Raw genomic sequence first — 19211 nt, forward strand, 5'->3', positions numbered from 1 at the left:
TTTTGGTGGTGTTAGTTATGTTCTTACTTTTGTTAGTGAATTTCATATTGTTAAAGGTTATCTTTGGGTTAAAAATCCAGTGCTCACTTCATATATTTTAATATGTACTCAAGATATTTTTAGATAATTATTGTTGCAGTTCTAGTCTGCATATGTGATGGGTTTGTTCTGATTGTGGGGAAGAAAATGCTACTTGTCCTTTTACTGTAGTAAACTCACCTTGTTCAATTAGCTAATTTTCCCCTACATTTTTTTTCCCCCAGAAACTAGAGAAAAGAGTGGGGGAAAGTTTTTGGGGTTTGGTTTGTGGGTTTTTTGGTGTTTTTTTTTTTTTTTTTTTTAATTGCATCATCAGTGTGACAGTTCTGAAATAATCTATTTATGGAAATAACATCTGAAATTAAGCAATGTCAAATTGCTGAAAAGTAATCTCTTAGCTGTGTATGGGCTAGTGGAAGCAGAAGTACTTCATGAAAAAGCTGAGATTGCGCAGACATATTAAGTGGTTCTTCATGTAACCTGACCAAGATCCAGTGTAGTTCGTGGTAGTCTGGAAGGACAAAACCTGCCCCTTCCTTGCCCTTTCCAACTCTGGGAATCTGTTGGATGATGCTGTTCAGTTGAATCAGAATTGGCCACAGAAGCGGTCCAGCCCATTCTCATACGGTAGTGTGCCCAAGGGGAGAACCCTTCCAGAGCCTGTTCAGCTTCTTGCCTCTCTGCAATGTAACCTGCAAACTAGGCAAACTGCTTCCAGTTAGTTGGGAGCCAAATAATAGCTATAGATAATACATAAGCTTTCCAAATACTGCAGGCTTCTCCTGTTGCCTAAATCATGTGCTTCTGTCGTTGTTTGGAGGCGTCTTTGCACAGGAGAGCGCAGGAGTCTCTTCTTATTAGGACTGATGAGAACAATGCCATCAATGTGTCTTGATTTTTAGTGATGGAGCTGCCTGTCTGCTCCTTATATGCCAACAATTGGGTCATCAAACAAATGTGACTTACAGTGGTATGAACTTGAACTAGAATCGAATCAAGTGATGGCTTTACTTTGCTGGTATTATTTCATGTCCTCAAATGTCTTGTAAGTCTTGTAAATATACTTTTCATAAATGGTGACATAATAGAAGCATGATACTAGACTATAATCTCAAATGCGTTTTGAACTAAGTTGTAGTTGCTACTGGTAAACAGTCAGTGCAGATAACCATGATCAGTAAAGAATTTTTTGTCATAAAATTCTAGCCTCTCTAGAATGTCTTTTTTCTTTTTTTGTTTCCCTGGAAGTTCTTTTCTTATTTGTATGCAGTATCCCCATAGCACCTATATGTTTTACATTCAATTTCTGTTGAATATAAAATGGGGGTGTCTTGTGTACCTGACCAATGTCAAAATATTTCAGAAGCTATCAGATCTTTTGGAGCCATTGCACCTGACTAGGTCCCTGCACTACCAGTGGAACTTAGAGTTAGTAACTATTAATTCTTAGGTTTTCCTGTGTAGTAGTTTTGAGTTACACTGAAGTTTCTATGAGATTGCAATATGCTAGTTCTGTGGAATGCCAGACAACCAGTGAATTCCTACTCTGGAATGGTTGCAGACTTAGACACACTTTCTACAACTAGCACTGTGTAGCAAGTTTTACAGTATGCTTGCTGAAGTCTTAAGTTGGTGAAATTACTCGCTGCATGAGGGCCTGGCAAACCTAGGTAGGTGTTTGTGATAATGTGTATAAAATGTCAAAAGTACATATATTGATGATATTGCTAAAAGATTTTGTCAGATTATACTTCCTGCTTTAGAAAAGAAAAACACTTTTTTGTAAAAATGTTATTTTTTTATGTTTTGGTTGAAAGTCCAGGTTTATTCAGAGCTGTCATGTATCTTTTTCTTTGTTTTTTTAATTTATTTTAGAAATGCAAGAAAATCGCTCAAAGCACAGATGATGTGATAGTGAACAAACCTCATGTTTCTGATGAAGAGGAGGAAGAACGTCCGTTCTATAATCATCCTTTTAAGCTCAGTGAACCCAAACCTATTTTTTTCAATTTAAGTGTGAGTACTTCTTTAATTTTCAATACTTTAAATTGTGGTTATTTTTAAATAGTGCAAGTAATTTTGCAGAAATTAAACAGGGATTGATTATCCTGTGAAATTGCACTAGGATGTTGTTAAAAGTACTCTTGCTACAGTAAGAAACTTAACCTGCAGTCTACGAAATTGTGGTAGTTCCCATAATTGGATTGAAACTTTTTTCTGTAATGTCTTTGCAGCTTTTAAGGCTTAAATAACATAAAGAAGATTGGTTTTACTTCATGCTTTCATTGCAAAAATAGCAGTATGAATTTACAAACAGCATTGGAATTGGGAAATACTTTTGGAATGGCATTGTTTTTCTTAAAGGACAAACAGCACCCCCCACCCCAGCAAAATTCTAAAAGCATTTTGAGGTGTTCTAAATAAGATTATGCCATCAGCTTTGTGCAGACTCTAAATGCTGTATGTCTGCTTCTTCAGTTGATCTCAAGTGTTCATTAAAGGAGAAAAAAGTTGTGTTAGTTTGGAGGTTAGCCAATAGAGAAGTAAATGCTGCATTAAGAATGAGGATCACTGATGTTGCCTGTTACTAAGAGGGTCTAAATGTTCCATTAAACCCCTTCCTGGGGGAACTGCTTTTGACTCTTGTCAGAGCTTGTGTTGACACTTTCTGTGTATGAGCTTGTTGGAAGGAGTAAAATGAGGGAGCGTATCTTTAAAGACGCCTGGGATTCATATGCTTTGAAGCATGGATTAGAATTTGTCTAGAAGTTTTTTGTTTGCTTTTTTTTTTTTACAGTTTTATCTTTGGTGGGTTTTTTGTACCCATGAAAGTCTGCTCTGATTTTTCAGAGTATAAATTACTATAAAAGCATTAATATGCTAAGTGAAAAATACAAATAGCATTTATATTTTTATGTAGAAGTAGATATAGCTTGTGGTGTACACAAAATAAGCAGTAATACATTATTTACATAAGGTGTAAGGTAGAAATAGATTCATACTTTATGTTGTGCTGTTAGATAGTGGTACGACGAAACCCAAGAAACCTTGGGATTTCGTGCAGGCTGCAAAGAGGAATGTTCTTTAGTGGTTATGGGCTGCTCTGCCTGTTTTCCACAGCTTTTAGCCTCTTAGTATCATTCTTCCCATTCTTTCTGGATTCTACTATTCCCATCTGTGTTCCTTTGATATTAGGAGTGTACCCAATATTGTGAGCTGTCTGGGCTCTGTTTGCCTCTTAGAAGAGCAAACTGTCAGAGATTTCTTGGAGTCTTAATATATTAGCTTGTTTTCCTTAGACTGTATACCTCTTAGACTTAATTTACTTTAAGATTCATGCTGCTATTAAAAAATAATCAAAAACTAGAAAACAAAATGTTGAAAACTGCTTTATGTATAGTAATATAGAGCTTTTTATCATCATGTGGATATCACAGCTAATGTGTTTTGCTGTCCAGGATTTTTATTTGGGGGCTTTCCATTATGAAATGCATGTGTGGCAGATTAAAATTGTTCTCTTTATGATTGGGTGGAGGGAAAGCAGGGAGGTTAATTGTGAGAGTGAGATTTTGTGTATTTTTGGCTGCTGAAGCTGATTAGGCGATTTTAACTTCTAGCCGTTTCATCTTCTCTTAAACTGCAGTTTGTTGCTCACTTGTGTGTATTTCAGGGCTGTGCTAAAATTATTTGTTATAAAGGCTTTCAGTTTGATGTTAGTAAGAAGGATGACTGATGAAAACTTAATAGTGTAGTGTATACAATAAATTGTTTCTCAAAGACATGTTGTGAGTATTGTGTGTTTTTCAAATTTTAACTTCTGATTTTTATTTTTTTAAGACTCCCAGTATAAAACCAGCACCACCACCACAACCGAAAAATCAGGTCAGCCTGTCAAAGGAATTTCCTGTTTCATCTGGGTCTCAACATAGGAAAAAAGAAGCAGATAGTGTCTATGGAGAATGGGTTCCAGTTGAAAAAGGCAAAGAAGAAAGCAAGGATGATGTTTTCCCCAAACCATCCATTGAGGTAAGGAAGGGAAGGAAAGCATATCATATAAGAAAACCAAAACCAAAACCGTTACCTGGTCAGTCTGGTATCAAACTGCAGTCTGTGAAAAAAAAACACTTACATAGGTAGTATCTAATACTTTAATAAGCTAATTATCTGAACTGCTGCACTCTTCAAATTTGGTTGCCATGCTTATGTGGACAGTGATGAAAGCAGCCTGTACCCATACTGTGTGCTTTTGTCAACTTTTGTCTCAATAGAATTTAAACTTTTGCTTGAAGATGAAAAGCAAGTGTCTTGTCCAGTTTCCTGCAGAGGTTAATACCCTAAGTTGAGACTTTCATAACTATAAATCTAATAACAATTAAAATTGTCCTATCAATCTTAGAGCAATAACATTGCATTGAAATGTAATCCATTAAAAATAGATCTGACAGTAGTTTCTAAAACTGCCATTTCATCTGGATGTATCTACTAATTTTATAGGTTTATAGTCACATTTTCTTACATAGTTGTCTTACATGTGGCCTTTGAAAGGAAAATCTAATTGTATGTATATTAAGCTAAAAAAAAGCAAATGTTTTCCCCCTTGAAATGTCTTCAAAAGGATATTTTGTGGGGTTTTTGTAATTAAGTAAATATTTAAGACAGATGTAAATGTTTTCAAGTTGATGTTAACCTCACTCCATCTGAAGACTTGTTCTCATACCTTTCAAAGCAAATAAACAAAAAAGCCTTGGCATCAGTTTCTGATGAAACAGTATTTTCAGTTGGTGCGTTTTGTTTTTCAAGAACTTTCTAAGATTGTACAGTTCACTTCCTGAAGCACAGAAGGTATTCTTTTCTGGGTCTTGCAGCACCAAAAACACAGTGAATCTAATTCGTCTGACATTTTCATGATATACCTCCAAGTTTGATGATCAGGCACCCAATTCATTGTTCCTTCAGTGCTGATGGTAACTGCTGTTTGGTCTTTGTCATGAACCACTAATAAGGCATACATTTCAGAATCTTTGTGCAGAATGTCATTCCCAGCTACTAGTGCATATGTAAAAAGTCCAGAGCATAGAAACATTGTATACTAACATTTGGCCATGTTTTTACCAGGTGGTAAGAAGTCTTGTCATTCAAATGGTTAATAATATACTCATAGTTCAGGCGAGTTCTGTAGATGTCTGCATCCAGGTTGGCAATGACACTGGGCTTGTGCCTTTGACAAATTGGGTTAGCTAAGCACTGATGGTTTGTGTATTGATTATGTAGAAGAGGCCTTAAAAATTGACATTGGAGTGAATATATTAAAGATAACTTTCTTTCCTTTCTGTCACGTGTATCTTTATAAATGCTTGTAACAATGTTGTCTGTTTTTATATTTTGTAAATAAATATTTTTATTTGCATTTACCTTAACTTGGTTTGTGTTAAGGGTGATTTCAAGGGTCGTTAGCTGACAGCAGAGCATACCATCCCCTTGGGTTTGGCAATCCTTAATTTTGAAATACAGGAATACTTTTGTTGTAACAGAATCTATGTATATTTCTCCAGGGAGTCTGAAAGGTAACAGACTACTTCTGTGCTTAATTTTTAAATGCTTATGAGGACTCTTTGTGGATGAAATGGCTTCCTTTGAGCAAAAGAAGCCAGATAAGCTCCCTTGCTGTTGAAGTAGAGTAGTGGGGGAGTGTGCTTGGATCCTCAGGAAGTTTGACATATAATTTACCTTCATTCATTGTTGGTAATTTTGAAATCTGATTGTGACAATTCTGATGCAAGTCTATATTGACATTAAAAAAATACGTAATTGGTTTTATTGTTATGTTTTTATTCAAGTCACAGAATTAGTTATGGGAATAAGCAGCCTGAAATGGCCCTGCTAATATATTACAAATTGTTTTAATAAAAGATGATGCTGTTAATATAGTTGTTTGTAGTAAGAGGAGATGGAGGAAAAAGCCTTGAGTAATCTGAAGTATCAGCATGTCTGTAGAAGCCAGAGAAACTTATGAGAAAGAAGCTATATGTGAAAGTCTAAAAGTAGAGTTGAAGTGTTGTATTTAAGTTTGGAGTATACACAGGTGACTATTAATGCAGAGAAGCCGTTGTGATCTAAAAATGTAGTAAATGCATCTGGTGTATCAGTGGACCTACAAAGTATGTCAAAAATGCCTGCTTTCTATTGTCAGCCTCTTCTTGCTTTAATATTTGTGATTTGTGTCTGTGGGGAAAATGTTACTAAAAGTCAGGATTGGAAAGGCAGAACTCTTACGGAGAATAGCATGCTGAACTTGAAACTGTTTTACTTGACTAAATAATAACAACTTTTCATACTTCAAGCAGAGATTTTTTTTTTTTCAAGATCCAAAGCTGCCATCGAGTGTCTTGACATAATACAAAGCCATGATGGTCTCCAAAATGGTGACTGACCATGTGGGGAAAGTGTATGGGAATTCTAACTAACCAGGGTATCTACTAATAGGCCCCAGTCCGGTAAAGCACTAAAGTACACATGTATGTTTAAGTATGTGAGTGGTCCCAATGTGGTTTCAGTGGACTACTTGCATGCCTATGTGTATTGCTGGATTGAAGCTTTTGGTGAGTAGAATAACTTTTATTTGTCTCCTGAACCAGTTTCACAAACAAAACACAAAAGAATTATTTTAACTATGTAAGGGAAACGTATTAATTCAAGAAAGTGTGTATTTAAACAGGCATTCTTTTGCATATGTGACTGTCATGTTAGGTGATTGTTAGAAAATCTTTTAATTCTTGTGCCTTGTTTATGATCTGTGTTTTTGTCAGCTGGGACAATAAATAAACACTGAAGTCAGTTTTATAGACACATAGGACTTCTGGGATTTTAAGTCTGTCTTGGTCAGTGCCAGATGTTTCAGCAATGATCTTTCCAACAGAAATACTTTTTGTCCTAAATGGTAAAAAATCCCCCATCTTAAAATAAGATTTAATAGAGTACAAAAATAATTACTCTGTTTTATGCAATTGTAGACATTTTTGTCTGTCTTACTGTTTTTCAATTTTTACTAAATTCTTGACGTGGTTCCTGTGACAGATTTTGTGGATTAACTTTTTCTGTACAGCAGAGTCAATTTTAAATTAGCTTCAGTTTCTTCTACTGGCCCTTTATTCTAGTATAATGTCTGAGAGGCTAAGGTTATGAGGTAATGACTAAGAAAAGGTAGAAGTCTTGTAACACACACACACACACACACACACAAAAATTAATCCATCAACTCTGCTTTTTGTTTATATGCCACCTGCTCTTTGACTATTTGGTTTCTTCTGTGCTTCAAACAGTTCCAGCCCTTTCAGTCTCCTTCACATGCTCATCTCCAAAGAAATTTCACTTGTCTCTGAGCACTATTCCTTTTCTCCTTTCAAAATGGAATGATACCTAAAATTCACATCATCTGAAGAACAAGGCACAAGTAATTTTACAAAAGAGCTGTATACTAGTCATAATTTCTTGCATCTGCTTTGTTACCCCCAAATGTTTTGGATTTCTCTCTTGATTGCTTTGCTCGTAGAGTAGAGGTTTGCATTGAGCATCTTAATTTGCTCCATATTTTTACTCGAATTATTCTGATTAGTATGTGCAAGATAGTTTCAAATTTATTTTTCTTTAAATTTTACTCTAGTTCAGCAGCACAGATCTAAATAATCCTTTCCAAAACAGTTAATTTTACGAGCTACCAGTCTGGTTTTACTTCTACGCAAGTCTGTTTTAGGCTGAAGATTAAGATTTGAAACACTAAAGCCAAGTTCATGGAATACATCTGATTCTTGCTGTAATTTTTTTATACATACAACTTGAAGTTTTAGTATGACTTAATAGTAGGGTGCTCATGTGAACAGCTCTATATGAAGACTTTTTTTGGGTTTTTTAGATTCTTTGCTAAATTACATTTAATTCTGTTGCTTAATGATTCCATTGAACAATAATATGCTTCTCTATTTAAGTATTATACACCAGAATTTTTGTGACCACAGTAGTTCTTTGAAAATAATTCTTTTGATATTTTGTATGTACAGGTGATACTAAATTGTCAGGGTGTTATACTTCAACTTCAGATTTTGTATTTGTTTAGGAAAGCCTGTATTGTCTATACTTAACAAGTAGTCCCAGGATTTTTTCATGTTGCCTATTTATATATCAAACTAACTAATCAATGTATAAAACAACTTTGTAGTATTTGTAGCATTTATTCTACAACAGCTTTTCCAGATCAAATGGATATTATTGTGGTCTGATATAGTTTTAAAAATAATCTTTTTCTTCCTAGGGCGTGGACATAACTACAGCTATGAATGATCGAGCAGTGGCTCAGAAAAGGCTTAATGAAAACACATTTGATTTAGAGGCCATGTGCATGTTAAATCGTGCACAGGAACAGGTATGTTGCAAATTTTCATCAGCATTTTGATGAACTTAATGTTTAACCTTCATACCAGCTGATTTTTCTTAGGTATTTAAGTACAGATTTTTTGGAAGCCCAGTTTATGGGCACGTGTTTAAAAATTCTGCCTTTATTTTGCATTTAATAACACTGATTTTGAGGATAAGCAAACCACGAACCAAAAACTTGCTAGACTTTGAGCTCAGGCTTTAGGGATAACATACAAAGATACTCAGCTTTTTTGAGTGTCTGCTTACACACGAGTGTTAATGAACATAGCACTAAACATAAATGAGGAATCGCTATTAAAATTATTGAGAAGCAACAGAGAATTGCAAAGGAAAAATGTGCAAATTTTTATTTTGGTCTTATATTTGATTTTTATTTTATAGATTGACGCCTGGGCTCAATCAAACTCCATACCTGGCCAGTTCACAGGAAGTACTGGAGCACAGATATTGTCCTCAGATGAGCTGACCAACAGTGGTCCCCAAGCATGGATTAGAAAGGTAGAAGTTATGCAGACATACTTGTCTAACTATCACATTTTAAATAACAGTGGAAGTATCGGAAAATGCAAAAAATCTGCCTTAAGAACCTATGGTAATGCATGTGTGAAGTATAACACATTATCTAAATTGATCAAAACCAATGATTTACTTGCTGCTGCTGTGTCCGTTTTGTTGTGCATTAAGGTGTTGCTCATGATATAGAGTACTTCAATAAGATGTGCGTCTCATATTTGAGTCAGATTGGTTCATGTATACTGTTACCTTATACTGAAATGACATTCATGATAATGGTATGGTTGCAGTGGTAGGTCCATCACTACTTTTACGGGATTGGGACAGATCAGGCAAGGTTTGATCCTGATGTTACTGAAGTCAGTGATGTTTTGGCTTCAACTTCAGTGAACCAAGTCCCAAACTGCGATTTTGTTTGCCTTGGTTCTATCCGATTGCTACTTTGCCTCTATTTGTATCACCAGGGTTTTCTGGGAGCCAAAGATCTGGAGTATTAAACCAGGAGTTGCAGTTGGGTTAATAAGTTCAATAATATCCTACAGTGAAATAGTTACTTCTTACTACAGAGTAATACTGGCTTATTTTTGGGATGTGGTGCGTCATACATACATGCGTTTTAGAAGTTTAACAATTCATGCTTCATCTTTGAAAATGAATGCTGAACTGGTTCTATTTCAAGAAGTAGAACTGAGGAATTCAAGCAATGTCCACCTTTCAGGCAAAAAGAATAATGAGTTTTACGGCGGTCAATCTTGCAAGTAACGTAGTTGAGTATACACTGTATCTGCTTATCCTTCCAGAATGCAGTGTTAAGACAACCCTCAAAACTGGTAGGTTAGATTTGAGACTTAGGTAGAATTTTCCGTAAAACTTGGTGTAAACTGAACACAAAAAGTCTAGAATTATAACATCCTAAAAATAGAAACATCTTTGCCAGGATTCACTAACTTGTTTTTCCACTTTATATAGCCAAGCAATACAGAGAGCCAGGCAAACAGAGATCCTAGTTACTTGCTAGATGGGAGTCTTTTTGGCTCTTGTCAGATTAATACAGAGCGTACATGATAAAGTCTTATTTTAACAATTACTAACTTTTGAGATTGTAACAAAATGTTGGCTTTGATTACAGTAATTGTCCCTGGCAGAGGAGCTTAGAAGTACAAAGCACTCAGCAGGGATGTGTTGGTGAGAAAAGGAGAGCTGTTCCACCATGAGGCTTGTGAAAGAGATCAGCAAGCCTAGGAGGGATCTCCCTTTCTGCAGTATCTTGAGTGGGTTCCCAAGGCAACGGAAAGGGAGCATCTCTGATTCGTTTCTTTCCCAAGCCTCCTCTTCCCGTCCCATTTTCATTCCTTGAGGTTCTGTGGTGGTCTTCTGTGCCTTACAGTAACAGTCCACTGATAAAAATTAAGGGGAGAAGGCAAGTGTGTTTTCCCTCGGTCTTACAACTTCACTCTGTGATCTGCTTTAAAAAAAAACAACAAAGAAACAAAACAAAAACCAACAAAATGCTTTATAGGGAGACAATGGGAGAAGAGTCTGGTCTTTGCTTGTGGACATGACTGCTGTGAGCAGCAAAAGCATACTGGAACATTTTGTTGAATCTTGAAATAAGAGTGAGCCAGCAGAAGCATTTCTGTCTTTCCCATAGCTGTAAAAATGTAGTGGTTTGCAGTAGTAGGCATCCTCCCTAGCAAGCATCATGTGGTTTGTCAGAAAGGAGGCTGCTACTGGAAACAAGAAGAGCTGTTGGGTGAAGAAGATGAGGACACAGTCCTCTTCCCTGCTCTGACATTCCTCAGCTTGACTTCTTTTGCTCTTTCCAGGTTCCATATTTGCACGCACATTGCCATCAAACTCAGGAGGTGACAAGTAGTTACAGTCATGTGCCCTCTGCAAAATGCACTAGGGACTACACAAGACTCGCCCTGGGGTTTTTTTTTTTGTTTTGTTTTGTTTTTTTAGGAATGGTGGGGCCTGTGAAAGCCTTCACAAAACTTAGGTTTGATGAACTTAATGTGGAGTCACGTCCTGTGGTTAGAGAATGATTTCACAGAAAAAAGTGCAGTAGGGATAATGGGTTATGAATGCATGTTATCTTTCTCAGTAACATGAATGCAAACCAACCATGAAATGCAAAGTTGTATTTTACTTAGGCACTTGAAGTTGTATAACTTAGTTCCTGTTAATTATGCAATGTAGCACTGAGAAATCAGACTTGTACTGCCTTCTTTGTCCTAAGAAAAAGTATTTTAACATTTAAACAAGCCCTAGTATTTTTAATTTTTCATCTGCTAGTAGGGCTGTGGAGTTTCTTGGGGTATGCGCGTTTCTGACTGAAGGTGTTTACTGAAGGCATTTTGCTTGGGAGATTGCCGTAAGCAATTGCCATAAGCGAACTTGTGGATGTGCGCTGTTTAGCAGAAACAGAGTCCAGGTTAGCTAGTTATTTGTGTATCATTAGACAAAGAATTAGAACACGTACAGGCATCATGCCTGTCAGAGATAATCACAAAACTAGATAGATGTAACAAAACAGAAGAACGGTATCAGGAGGGGAGAAAAATTACTCAGGGAACTTGTTTGATAAGTGCTGTCTTTGCATTTCTTGGATTTCAGCTTTGTTTGTACTTTAAAAATTACTCTGGAGAGGTAATATGTACTCAAACCAAAACACGCCTGCATTTTCAGTTTTATCAGAGTTTTTAGGGTATTAGTTACTGAAGTGGTTAACGTGGCATACTTGAATGATCGACATACCAATTAGAAGGATGGTTTATTTATCTAAGTGATGTGCTAATTCATGATATTCATGCATAGGGTTCTGAGCAGTATTCATAAAGGAATAATATGTCGTTAGGTTTCTTGTATCATTAAAACAGATTTATGAACAATATTATCTTTTTCTTTTGAAAAGTGGTTTCTGTTTCAGTTCATCATCATTGGTGTAATCAGTTCACAAATATGACTTGTTCTGGAGGTTGCTTTTTTTTTTTGTTCTCATTTTCTTACAAATAAGCTATACTGCTGAATAAATGTCAAATCAGAGGAAGTGGTCAGATATTTTTGTCCAAGCAAATTCTGTCGAGGTCTACTTACTCAGACTTTCCCAGACTTACCACTTGTTTTTGGATTTATCAGCTTAATTCTATAAGCCTAAACTTGCTCTCCAAAACAAGGTTTCTGCATTGTTTTATGCACATAGGGTAATGCCTGTTTCATTCAGTTGTGCTAAGGTGTGACACACAGTTTTACTATGGCCATTAGAATGCTCTGCTTTGTGTAGCAAGTTCTGAAAAGTTTAAGTGTTCCTTCCATTCTTCCACAGTCATAGCAGATGAGTAAAACTCATGCTAACAATGGAGGTAAAACTAAGTCGTGTGATTGTTGCTTGTGCTCGACCTTCTGACAAGGCCACTTATCAGAATACTTGTATTCCTATTGCCTTATATGACACAATGAGCTTTCCTTGGAAATGAAGGCCACATGGCAAGGCAAATCAAATATATGTTAGTTATATAGGACTGGCTCCCTATTCAGTCCTCATAATGTTGGGTTTTTTCCCCAGCTATCCTCAGCTTGCTTTCTACTGAATGTATGCAAAAGCTGTCAACAGAAATCCTGAAGCTGATTGTGAGTATAGGTTTCATAAGGTATTTGATGGCATTCTTCAGAAAAGTGTTCCTCCTCTTGTTTGGGGAAGGAATGTGGGTGTTGCTGAAAGTGACAGTTTATTTAATGGAAAATGCAGCTACTTTACGAAAGTTTTGCTAAAGATAGATGCTTGTTCCTGGTACTTGACTTAGAGAAATTCTTTGGAATTAGTCTTAAAGTAATCTCTAAGACAATCCATTGTGCTACAGCTGAAACTGGCTGCCTGGTGCCTTTAAGGCATTGATGTCTTTTGCTTAATAAATTAGTGCTCAAAAGAAATAAACCTTCCTTCTGACAGAACTTATGTTTTAGTCCTATGTCAGCATTGTGAGAAGGAATGGGTATTTTCTTTTCAGAGAGCAAAAATTGATGATATATTTTAAGATGTCTCAAATAATTATGGCATTAATATTTTGGATGTTGTGGTGCTGTTTTATAGATTGTTGAGTTCAATGCTGTATGCTGTCCGTTTCACAAAGACAGCTGTTGCAGTTAAACGGCTGTGACTGTCCAACTTGTGTTTTAGGAAAAAAACCCTCTAAAATCATCTTTCAGCTGTGATTTTATTTTTTTTGGTGTTTGCTTGTTTAAGCCCTTAAATGCTAATTCAGGCAGTCGTGTCCCCCCAAATTTGTTGCCATAACGTAGCTTTAAAAGAGGAATAGTTTTAATTAAATGTACTAAATAAACCTCTTAAGTGATCAGGTTTTACTATGTAGTTTTCTCTTCAAAGAAAAAGTGTTGACACAAGAACATGGCTTATCGGTTGTCTCCATCTGCTGGCAGAATGGAAGTGTGCTTTATTTGGCTGGCCTTTCATGGAATTTAGCACTCAAAATATGAGAAAAAATTATATTAAATTTTCATGCAGACTTACTCAAAGTGAGATTAGTGAATGAAAGAGAACAATTATTTTCTAAATAATTACATAATTCCAACAACAGTAACCAAATACTTAGAAGCCTGGGGATTTATTGTATTGCCTACTTTTCAATTTGATGTACTCCTTATGGGACAGATCTGCAAGGGTACAGAGCTGCTAAATAGTTTTGTGAGGCTCAACCTTTTATGATTTTTTTAAACTGAAAAGAAAGGTATATCTTGCTTCCCTACTTTTCTTAATGTTTTATTATTTTACATTTTCAAATGTAATAACGAACACAGCACTAGTTTTTACCCGTGCTCTATTAAATCATGGGCTGAGTGGTCTGTCATTAATTTACCAAAAAAATAGATAAAGAGAATATAATTGTACAGGTGTCATGAGATTTATATTCATTTTTTTATTACAAAAAACCTCAAAAAAAGTGAAAACCAAAACTGAAAGAAGACCTTTTCCCCTTGCTGCAGGCCTTCTTTGTTTCTTGAGTAAACTGAATCAAAGTAGGCTTCTCCTGGCTTCTTTCGTATTAGTACCAGAATTACTTCATTTAGCCTTTTAGTGTGATGTACAAGTACAGCTGTTCTGTAATGAAACAAAACTTTCATTTCTAATCCCTCGTTGTCTTGGTTCTGTTGTACCTGTTTAAGAGTCAGCCTAGTGTAAAAAAATTCCTACTAAAGTTACCAGGATTCTGAATTCCCACACTAGAAGAGGTGTTTTTAATAAACTGCACTTTGGAATTTAGAACTCTTTTTATTTCCAGTATTTGGAATTTGTTCATGCTCTGGTAATTCCTATATAGGAACTTGGGGCTTTGATTTTTAACTACAAAGAGCAATATTTTGATTTTGTTCTTTCTACACCACTCCCAACCCCCAAATTACTACATTTACAGGTGTGATGAGAAAGCTGTGTAACACTAAAATGACCTCATCAAGAAATTGCACTCTGTTATTTGTGAACTGAATACACGCTGGTGATAATGAAACAGATGTTTATATTGAAAATTCTATCATTGCAAAGCAGGTACAAAAGAGGAATCGGACCCCAGGGTGACATTGACTGGGGTTTGTATCATTCTCGGCATGGTTGCCCTTTTCTTATGAGAGGTTCCTGGAAAAGAGGGGAGGATGAAAATGGAAGTAAGTAAAAGCCATTCTAGGTGTATAGATTGAGGCAGTTCATGTTGAACAAACTGATTGTCTCTTTGTACACACACACACTGCATGGTCTGCACCAGTCAGAAAAAAAGTGAAGTGGAAAGGTGCACTTAGCCTCTTTACTCTTCCATCAGATCACTTTGTTATTAAATGCAGCATCCAGTTGCATGACTGATAGGTATTTACTGTTTAATAGGTAAATATTTGGAGAAGTCCTGCCACAATCTTCAGAAATATTTTTTTTTTTTAATTTTTAACACCATGTATAGTGGGGATTACACACGTGCATCATTAGTGCATGTCAGTTGCCAATTTGAAATCCCCTTAAAAATATATTATCCTTAGACTGCAAAAGTAAGACTTCTGGTTTTGTTTACATAAAAACAAGGACTGTCAGTCCTTTATCCAAGTCTGGGAAACGCTTACTTTTGCAAGCACAACTCAGAATAAAGGAGGAAAAAAAAAAAAAGTGTTCTATTAATTTACTTTGATAGTAAGTAAAATTTTCACAAAAATACTAGGCATTGTATCATCTAACCTACTGTGCGAAATAACTGATGGACTTATCAGTGCCAGTGTGTAAACTTGTATATTTAAGGCAAGCAATTTTTTGCTGTGATGGAAATGATTGACTTACTTACTTGGGTCAGTGGGGGGGGCAGAAGAGAGATGATAGTTCACAGAATAACCTGTGAACTTTCACCCCTCTATATGGAAACTTGTTTCAGGGTCAAATCCTTGTAGCTGCCTTCTTGCCACGGTCAATGCCAGCCCTACTATTCACAACACTGCGGCCATCGAGGCCTAGGTACGTAAACATTTAAGGAGTTTTTAAAGTTCTTTACATCAAAACAGATTTTTAAAATTTCTGTTTATAAGCTTTCACCATTTAACAACTATTATGTTAATGATGATTTGAAAGAATGTGAAGACTACTGCTGCTAAACTGTGTGGCTAAGCGCCTTTTTTCCTTTTTAAAAAAAAAAAACAAAAACCTGTTTGTCTCGTGGATTTTCAGAGTAGAACTTGAATGTGCAACTGCTGTATAATAAAACGGTGAAACTTTTTTTATATTTAAAATACGCCTAAACACTATGTGAATGTCATTACTAAATGTGCTTGTATTTTGTTCAACAACTAGGTACACTTGGCACACATGTTGCCAGTTAAACAGTTAACACTGCCTCCTTTCACAAGATGAGAAGAGATGCATTGGAACCAAAGTAGCGTGTTTAAAGATGGACGGTTATCATTTTATTAAATACATATGTCTGAAATGGGTCACTTGCCACTTCAGGATCGCATTAGAATTCTCTTAAGTTGTTCATTTTTGAAAATATTGATTTGTGTCTCGTGTGTCTGCGTGAATTCTGGTTTATACAAAATGTTAATGTATATAAAGCTAAGGTGTATTTTTTTTGAATTGAGTCTGTGAAAGGTTGTTAGAAACATTTTTTGGAAGCTCCCACTTATATTTTAAAATCCCAGTGCTAACTTTAGGAATTGTTTTACTTTTCTTTTTCTGGATAGGATCAGTTCTTAAGAGCAGCCCCTGTAACTGGAGGAATGGGAGCTCAACTGATGAGAAAAATGGGCTGGAGAGAAGGAGAAGGGCTTGGAAAAAACAAAGAAGGCAGCGTTGAGCCTATTATGGTCGATTTTAAGACAGATCGAAAAGGTAAGCCGTTCCTTAAATGTCTTATGACAGTGTAAACTTCTCACATCTGTTTTGGAGATAGGCAAAGTAACTTCAAAATAGTAAGCTTTTTGTGGGTACAGCTTCACTGTAAAAATTAACAGAATGACATAGGTGATTTCAGAACTAGTTTTTCAGGCCCTGGATTATATATATAGGCTTTGTCCTTATGCCTGTGAACTCTTCCAGACGTTATTTAACTTTCCCTAACCTTTGCCTTCCATTTTAAAAAGTGCTTCTCAGTGGTTCTGAAGTTAGGGATGTGCTTCAGTTGGATGTATGGAGACGGCGCAGCCAGGGAAAGGAATTGTGGAGAAGCTGTTGTGGTTGGTCTAGAGAAAGTGGCTGAAGCAGGACCAGGGTGGGATTGGAGATTGAATAGTTGGATCAGTTTTAAACTGGGGTGAAGGACAGAGGCGAGAGCTACAGAGCTGAGTTACTGCTGCCTTTCAGCTGAAGTCCTGACACGAGTAGACTGTCATACTGATGTTTTTAGGTCTTCCGGATGGATTCTGTTTCCTTTTTTGTCCATCTGATCTCCATGCTGTTCCATCTCCTACTTTGATCCTGCTGCAGGCACCTCTGCTAACTACAGGGATGTTTCCCCGAGTGTTTCCAAAGGCTGCTTTAGCAATCTTTCCTCCTCCTCTATATATAGTCCATGGCCGCAGGTGCAGAACTGTTGTACTTGTCGCATTTGATTCAAAAGAACCATCCTTTTATTTACAGGCAGCGTGCTGCTGCTTAGGCTGGCAGCATGGTTTATATGATTGGCCACCTCGACAGTATATTCAGCAAGAGTTCTGTTTTCAGAATTGAATATTTATGAAAATTTTCCATCTGAAATACCTATACAAGTTCTAACCATTTTAAATACAGGATGCAGAATTTCAGCAGTCAAGATTTATGATTTAATTGTTCTATTATGCATGTTGCCAAAATAAGCAATTTAACACTGACTGCAGGAAAGCAAATTCTTACTGTTGTTCTCCTAAATATTTTTTTAAAACTAGGAACCTTTAATATATGAAATTGATCACATCCAATTTTGATCACATCCAATTTTGAAGCATGAAAATACTTTGAATTATGGTTTTGTGTTAGCTTTTGTCAGTGCTCATAATTGAGCTCAGAAGAAAACCAAGGATATAAATTCAAATGTTGTCAAGTTTATTTGCAGAGATGCTGTTGGAGGAATATTTAGGTGTCAGAATCACTAGTTCTTAATAAAGAGAGAGTTCAGTACTGCCCAGGTGACGAAGCTAGCAGTGAAAATATAATTTAAGCATTTAAATATTAAGTGCAGAGAGGTAGAAAATGCAAAAGTAAGCCTATGTTATGAAAACTATCCATTGCTTTCTAAATTCTGAAGACCTTCTAGCAGCATAATATGGTTTTATAAATAGAAAAGTGCAACAGTCTCAAAGTACAGAGCACAGTAATAGACATCTTCGTTTTGTATGAATAATGGCAAAACTTGCTTTTCAGCTGTTTTTCTTCTGTGCAACCTTCCTGATTAAAAAAACCTAAAAAAAACCCCAACCCACCCCCAAAAAAACCCCCAACCAAACAAAACCACACCAAACCTGGTGGCAGAGTGATTGCCAAGAAAATCTTTGAAAAGTATTTTGTTGCTGTTACTTAGTTACTGTGATCTTTGTGGATGTTGTCTCCTAATGTTCTCACTGCTGGTAAGAGTTGCTTCAATTTAGCTTGATTTGTATTAGTCAGAGGGAAGAAATTGAAAACAGTCAATTTCAGTATTATTTTCTCAAGCAGCCTGCATAACATAATGATGGATTTTGTTGCTTGCTCCTTGTCATGTCATAGGAAAGAGGCAGTATTGCTGCACAACCTGTGAACATTTTGAACGGTTAAAAACATCTTGGTGATACGCAGCTGTGTCACCGCTCAAGCTTCCAGTTCTAGAAGTGTGTCCCAGGATCCTGATGTGGCTTCTGATACAAATTTCCTTAACGCTTGCATAATTTGATACTGAAGTTTGAAGGGTTGAGCCCTAAGGTCTGAGCCAGGATCAGGTCCTCATTGTGCTGGGCATTCCGTAACAGATAGTTTCCTCTCTCCACTTCAGAACGCTCCATCTTCAATAACTTAAAAATGTTAGATGAAGTTAAAGGATGCCTCTTCCTGGCACGTGATAGATTGATCTGATAATACTGGTAACCTTAGTGATGGCTGGGCTTTGCTTTAATTCCATAGTTTTAAAACATTTTATTATTATCATATATGCAGTCTTATCTGAGAATTTCCACACAAAATCTAAAGGTGTTCTGTATTGATAAAGAAGAATCTTTTAATGTTGAACCAATCCAGTCTATAATCTAGGGAGACAACTTGCAGTATGAAGAGGCAGCGTGATTCATGCGTTACAAAGAAGCAGCTAAACAGGATTAAACATTTAGGTGGAGTAGCTGAAAAGCTTCTTCAAACTTTAGTGTTATTTGATGCTTAAATATATAAAAAGTCAATTTTTTTTATAGATCTACGTAGAGGTTTAAAGAAAAGTCAGAATTTTTTAAAAGGTGTCTGTTATTAAGTAACCAACCCATTTCTGTTTTGTGAGGTTTTTTAACATGTTTTTAGAACTTGTCCCCCAAATAAAATACTATTTCTAGATACAGGAACAAGCGGTTTGCTAAGGATTTACTCAGTACCTAAGGCATGAACCAAAAGGTTGTCTGCCTTTGCCATAGCTTTCCCTTAGACCCTGGTTTTTCCAGACACTGGGTGAGATCTGTAGTTCTCTTACAGACAGCACTGAACCAAACCCTTCTTGAATGTTGCTGTCAGCCAGTAAATTGTTGGTTGGTTGTAT

At 36.2% G+C, this 19211-nt stretch overlaps 1 protein-coding gene across 7 annotated transcripts in view; it reads left to right on the forward strand.

Moving 5' to 3' along the window:
• The window catches only part of SON (SON DNA and RNA binding protein), a 41392-nt gene that overhangs the window by 17332 nt on the left and 4849 nt on the right, over nucleotides 1-19211 (forward strand). For 3 of the 7 annotated variants that reach the window (XM_054833170.1, XM_054833216.1, XM_054833181.1), the window contains 5 exons: nucleotides 1915-2055; nucleotides 3877-4065; nucleotides 8345-8455; nucleotides 8851-8967; nucleotides 16210-16357. In XM_054833170.1, coding sequence (XP_054689145.1) covers nucleotides 1915-2055; nucleotides 3877-4065; nucleotides 8345-8455; nucleotides 8851-8967; nucleotides 16210-16357 — 706 coding nt within the window. The other 4 variants (XR_008578006.1, XR_008578008.1, XM_054833191.1 and 1 more) reach the window with 4 other exon arrangements.

The sequence above is a fragment of the Grus americana genome, chromosome 1 (assembly GCF_028858705.1).
Source record: "Grus americana isolate bGruAme1 chromosome 1, bGruAme1.mat, whole genome shotgun sequence".
Classification (NCBI taxonomy): Eukaryota; Metazoa; Chordata; class Aves; order Gruiformes; family Gruidae; genus Grus; species Grus americana.